Here is a 6,524-nt window from a genome sequence, read left to right as displayed (position 1 = left end):
TTACTTTTCACAAATACTGTGACTGGAAAAAAAAAAAGGTTAATTTTTGCTACGAAAATGTTATAATACGTTTTGTATGATCAGTCAGTCATCATCCTAAAGAGTGCAGTATAATTAATGAAAAATAGCAGGGCTATAGCCCCTCCCCCCAAGTCAAAACAATATTTGTTGAAGTAATAAGAATTAGACCCCATCACAAATGACTTTCACTGAGAAGAAAACTGCAACTTAATCCTGCAGTGAAATAGCCTTTATCCTTTTTTTTTTCTTGGACAGTTCCATTAAATGAAGATCACAGCATATTCATGATAAAGTTATATAACTGATTCAGCACCACAAAATGAATTGGGAGACATGAGCGTCTGTCCTGGATTGCAGGGTCACAGGTTAGCCAGGAGAGTGCATTGTACTGTTCCAAAACAAACCTAAAAAGCAAATAAACTATGTAAGTCATATTTATCTAAAATGTAAATTTCCCCTTAAAAAGGTCAGAGATGTGCAGCAGAGAGTTTTTGGGGAGATAAAAGTAACTAATTTTCATAAAACTTATTCTCAAAGATAGATTATACATGTTAAAAGAAAAGTACTCATTCTGAATGATACAACTATATAGAGATCCAAGGGTACACAAATATAAACTCTTGCCAAAAATGAGGAATACCCTCCCAAGGATCATCATCACATCTTTCAAAATTAATAGAGAACATTTAATGGTACAAAGAGCAGTACCTGAGGACATCTGAAGTCTGATTTGAGTCAAGTGGATGGGAGTGTTTACTGTGAAGCAGCTCATCAGATTGCACTGAAGGCACGTGGAGGTGCAAAGAGGCCTAAAAATTAACAGAAAACCAGTTAGCCAAATGAAAAAAAAATCTGGTATTTGGTTTTACCTTATTCTTCCAACATGTTCCTTAATAAAACACATTTTAGTCCTATGTAATGAATGAAATTCACTATAAAAATGCTTATCAAAACACTCAACTAATTTATTTTTAATTTTTAAGTAGGTAACACTGAATCTTACCTCTTTTCTTTAGTTGTATTTTTTAAGACCACTTTATCATAAAAATATGTCCAATTATTTTTTGTCTAACTTGCTTAGATATATGAATGTTAAGGGAAGCAATCAACTGATAGACCTTGAGTACAGTCTGCCCTTAAGTTACATAGAATTCAGGCTATACCCACATAGCTAGGCCTAGCACTAAAATAGTCACAGTAGTAAGCAAGTGAAAATATTTTACTTGTAAAGCAGAACCCTTAAAGAAAGCTATCTGTGATTGAACTGTGTGCTCCTGAAATAATGCAGTGTGCCGCTGCCTTCTTTTGTCCACTCTTTTTCATAACGAAGGCTCAATAACTGCCACCCTTAATATTTAGGTATAGCAATGAATAGCGGAAGAAAGAATGTGGTATTGGTCTTCACAATGTGATTAAATAAAGTCAGTCATTTTGTTTATAATTTAATGTATAAACAGTGTTAAACTATGATAAGCCTATAGTGGTGTTCACTGCAGAAAACTTGTAGATAGTCCATACACTACAAAAGGTTCTATTGTATATTTAGGTGCTTTCTCTTCTACAACTGTAAATGTGTATACAAATTCTTGTGTTGTAATTCTAGAATATAACCAAAAATATGTATGTTTGACCTGTCTACAAACGAATGAATGTAACTGGTACCAGTTTTCTAATTCCTAAGATAAAAGATTTTTAATCATTCAGGCAATAACTCACTATTTTCCAACAAAGAGAAACATACTAGGTAGTTCTACTGCCTATGGTTTAAAACTAAAATGGAATGTATGAAAAAAAGGTGAACAAAGTTATGGTAAGTTATGCCTTACCTGGTAATTCAGAACCAGAAGTCCTAATCTTGTTACACTGTATCTGAGGATGAATCCCCACTTTACACTATCCTCTCTGCAAATAAATATTGAGTAGAAAAGAATCTGGATAGTTCTTTAGACTTTTTGTAAAGTAGTGTTTCCTAAAAAAAAATGTTCCCTGAAACACTGATGTCATGAACTATTAATAGGTGTTACATAATCCTTTCCTTGTGTATTAAAATAAGTTTGGGAGATGCTAAGTAAACTTGTTATTTATTGCTGTTTTTCAGAGCCTGTAACTGTACAAGGGGGAAGACAGCATGTGCAGCACTTCACAAAGGACCAAAGAACCCTTTGTTTTGTGAAGATTCTCAGGACTAATATTTTACAGAAACCCTTTGAGAATATGTTGTTGTAGTAAGATCTATACAGAACACTGCACATCTACTGGAAGGGGAAGAACAGTCACATGGTAAGACTATTAACTTGGCTGACACTCTCTAAATATATTATTTCATTTACAGGCAATTGAGATTGACATCTGTTTCAAATAACACTGACTCAATGGGATGTGGTCCAAGATTTCCCAGTATTTAATAGGAATAAGCTTATAGGTTTCAATTATCCACCAAAATAAAAACCCAGGAAACTAAAGCATACTATCCCAATTTTACCCTACAAGTGAAAATAAATAAGCAAGTACTCATATTTGCATGACTTATGGAATAAAAGCAGTCAAATCTCTTCTGGGTTTATATAAGAATAAGTCAATCAGGTATAAATTTATTATTTTGGAGTAGTGTAGCAAGAATAAACTCTGTATAGAACTTCTACATATTATTTAATTTTATAATTTATGATTTATCTCAGGCTTAGATCACTTGTATCACTTCCTAATGACTTGGTTTTGATAAAATAAATCACTATGACCTGAGAATATCCTTATTTGAAAACCACTCAATAGTCCAAAAACAATTTACAGTTCTAGTAATAACTTGTAATTACAGTTCTTTATCATGAGAGTAAATGAAACTAAAAACCAAGTATTATTACGAAGATTATGAATCTCTTAATCCCCAAAATGATGAACCATAATAGGAGTGCACTATGATGTAATTCAAAGAATTGTAGAAAGATCAAGTTTTAGTCTTAATTCTATTGCCAATTTATGACTTTTAACAACTGAGCTTTTCTAAACTTTAAAAAGTTCATCTTTAAAACAAGAGGTTAGACTAGAGGTTAACATTAATTTCTAAATAAAAATTTATATAAATTAAAAAATTCTGTATGTGCTATTGAAAATACTAGAAACAAGCATCCTAGTAGTTTTCTTGACATAAGAATAATTAAAGTTCAAACTTAATATAAATTTAAAAATGAGAATTGTTAAAAAAAAAAAAAATTGTTTTCTAATGAAGCATTCTCTGTGATCTTGTCTATAGAGTCATATGTGTCAATACATTTAAGAACTTAGACAAAAGCTACTTTTTGCATCAAGAAAAAGCCTACTTCTGTATGTCTCTGGACTTTAAGCTACCAATTAGCATTATTTAGGGACTGGTGTAGAAATGTCAATACCTTAAGAAAGAGAGGACACTGATATTGTGCTTGAGGACATGCTGACCAGAACCAGTCAGGTAATGGACCCGCTTTGGCAGTTGATACAAAGTAACCAAGGGCCAATGGTTGCTGAAGAATATTAGTTACTTCATCATGAGATTCTGTTGAAAGTAGCCGATCAGTACCTTGACCCTTAAAAAGAACAGAATTTAATGTGCATTAGAGTTCATGATATACCTAGACACCAGCTATTAATACAAAATGGAAAATGACAATAAGTCTATCAATTAAAACAAAACAAATTAAAAGAATACTGAAAAAATCAATTGCTTGTATAGTTAGTGAGAATATTGTTATTAGTAATTATTGCTGTTGTTACGTGCCATCGAGTCAGACCTGACTCATAGCGACTTCTCCTTGGGTTTCCGAGGCGGTATCACTACAGAAGCAGACTGCCCAACCTTCCTTCTGATAGCATTAGAAAAATGAGTTTTAAGAGTTTAATGAAAAAATGAATATGCCAACTGTTGTTTACTTTATGCCAAATATATGTCCAGAGTTGTGTGTGTGTAAATCTTCATAGCTGATTAAGAAATATAAAAATCTTTAATGAAATTTCTAATATTTCCTAATATTCCCTTTTAATAATCCCTGACCACTTCCCTCCCACCCTAATTCAAAAGGTGGAATGTATTTAGCATTGTTCATCTAGTACAATCTATAAAATGTAGTATAAGTGTTTTGGAAGTCATTACAGCAACATGTAGGAACAACTGTTAAATGATGTTCATATCCATGGTGCAGTCATTGTATTTGTTATCCATTTTAAGGAAATAGATAAAAAGAAGAAAAATGGAGTGCATTAAAATGTTCATTTCAGCTTTACCTGTAACAACCACAACAACAAAACTCTTAAATGTCCAACATTTTGGGAATGATATATAACAAATTATGATATAGCAACAATGCAATGTTAAAAAGCTGACCATACTTATTTAAAACTGCAATATAAATACATATGGAAGGAAGGTAATTTGCTAAAAGTAAAAAATGGTTTTCATTAAGGTAGTGTGATTATTGGTGCTTTTCCTTAAAAGTATGTTTCAATAATATCATTTCTTTCCAGTTAACAAAGAACAAACGCAGCACAAACTTGGACAAAGGTCCTTTTGTACTTAAAACAATAGGTTTTCTAACCGTATGTACAGTATGATAATCAAATAACCACTATATATAGTTTCACCAAAATAAAAATATGTTATTTAATGAAGCCCAACTGATGGTACTGTGGGTTAAGGCATATGGCTGCTAACTCAAAGGTCGGCAGTTTGAACCCATCAGCCACTCTGTAGAAGAAAGATGAGGTAGTCTGCTTCCATGAAGATTTACAACTTTGGAAACCCTGGGGGCTTCGCCTCTGTCCTACAGGATTGCTATGAGTCAGAAATGACTCAATGGCAGTTAGTTTGGTTTGGTTTGGAATTTTTACTTCAAAGATGACAACACAGACTACTTTCTTAACTGATTTAAAAAGGTACAGTATGTGTTCTCACAAGAAAATTAGTATCTCTTTTATGTTCCTTCTCACAGCCCTGATAGAAATGGGAGCTCTTAAAGCCCTATATTGATATTCAAAGAGTTATGCTAAGATCAGTCCATGTTATAGTGAAGCAGCAAAGAAGGATAAATACTGAGTATTCTAGAGAAGAAAAAGGGAAAGCAGAGCCTTAGAAACCTTCTTAATAAAGTACAATTCAAGGTATTAATGTCTATGAGACAGAAGTGCTTGAATGTGCTGTTAATTTCACTTCCTGCTAATTCCCAAGGAAAAAGTAGTGTTCTACTTCATACATCAATCCATTACTAAAAGTAACTACCTTGCCAGTATCACCTCCATGCGGGAAATGAGATCCTGGAGAATGTACAGGGGACCCAGTTGGAGATGCAGGAAGGATATTAATAATATCAGGATCAAGATCATCTCCTGTGTCTAATAAGTCAAAGATACCCATTCCATCTGCTCCATCTATGTAGAGGAAAGAAAAATATTTAATATGTCATTTTTCATATCCAATGTTCATTTACAAGAAAGGGTTAAAATAAACTAATGCATCTTAACCAAAATTGGTCAATTTAACCAACTTTACTAAGTGCCTAGCCTACCATGTGCCAATTACTGTGCTAGGACCCATATATGTAAATCAAGTTAAAGATCTTGAGATGGGGAGATTATCTGGATTATCCAGTTGAGGCCAATGTAAAAAAGTCCTTATATAAGGGGGCAGTAGTGTCAGTCAGTGAAGGAGATGTTGGTCAACGCTACATTGCTGGCTTTGAAGATGGAGGAATGATCCATAAGCCAGGCAAGGCAAGTCACCTCTAGAAGCTGGGAACAGCGAGGAAATGGATTCTCCTTTAGAGCTTCCAGAAGAACTAGCTTTTCTGACACTTTGCCTTTAGCCCAGTGACTTAGACATCTGACTTTCAGAAATGTAGAATAATAGACATATGCTGTTGTAAGCCACTAAGTTTGTGGTGATTTGCAACAGCAAAAACAGGAAATGAATACAAAGATAGCAAACACAGTAGGTGGAAATAAAAATGTGTTTAAAATGGGACTATTCATAATTGATAATTTGTTCTCTGATGTTAAATAAGTTACTGTCCAACACATTAAAAATAGTAGAGAATAATTAATATCCATACTTGTGACTTTAAAAAAAATGTGGCATTTCCTAAGGTAGCTCGACATGACAAAAGAATATCCTTTATCTTCTCTTCTACTAAAATGCAATCTGAAACTTCTAGAAAAATTACATCACTATTCTGGCAGTTTTAATAAATTCTTCTTCTTTTTGGTGAACCAAAATATAAAGTGAACTACAAAGTGTATGTACTGGTAACTCAACAGCACAGGCCTAAACCTGTCCAAATTTCATGATCAATGATTGCCTTCTAAAATGAGTAATCACTTATGGATTAATTCATAGCACTAGTTTTGGTATCAATAAGGTAAAAGGATGGTTGTCTAACATGATTAGACACTTCACCAAGGAGGATATTCAAGCAGCCAACAAACATATGAAGAAATGCTCACGATCATTAGCTATTAGAGAGATGCAAATCAAAACAACA

General features: G+C 33.3%; 1 protein-coding gene across 1 annotated transcript in view; it reads right to left on the bottom strand.

The window, feature by feature from the left end:
• Window positions 1-292: 292 nt before the first annotated feature.
• The window catches only part of MED13 (mediator complex subunit 13), a 132,645-nt gene continuing 126,413 nt past the window's right edge, over window positions 293-6,524 (bottom strand). Inside the window, exons 27-30 of the mRNA XM_007947872.2 lie at window positions 5,267-5,415; window positions 3,408-3,581; window positions 730-830; window positions 293-425 (exon numbers count right to left, since the gene is read on the bottom strand). Of these exons, the coding sequence (XP_007946063.1) occupies window positions 293-425; window positions 730-830; window positions 3,408-3,581; window positions 5,267-5,415 (557 nt within the window). The remainder of the gene's footprint in view (window positions 426-729; window positions 831-3,407; window positions 3,582-5,266; window positions 5,416-6,524) is intronic.

Source organism: Orycteropus afer, unplaced genomic scaffold (genome assembly GCF_000298275.1).
Source record: "Orycteropus afer afer isolate SDZICR_OR568_19922 unplaced genomic scaffold, OryAfe1.0 scaffold00196, whole genome shotgun sequence".
Classification (NCBI taxonomy): Eukaryota; Metazoa; Chordata; class Mammalia; order Tubulidentata; family Orycteropodidae; genus Orycteropus; species Orycteropus afer.
This window is presented reverse-complemented; position numbering and strand designations above follow the sequence as displayed.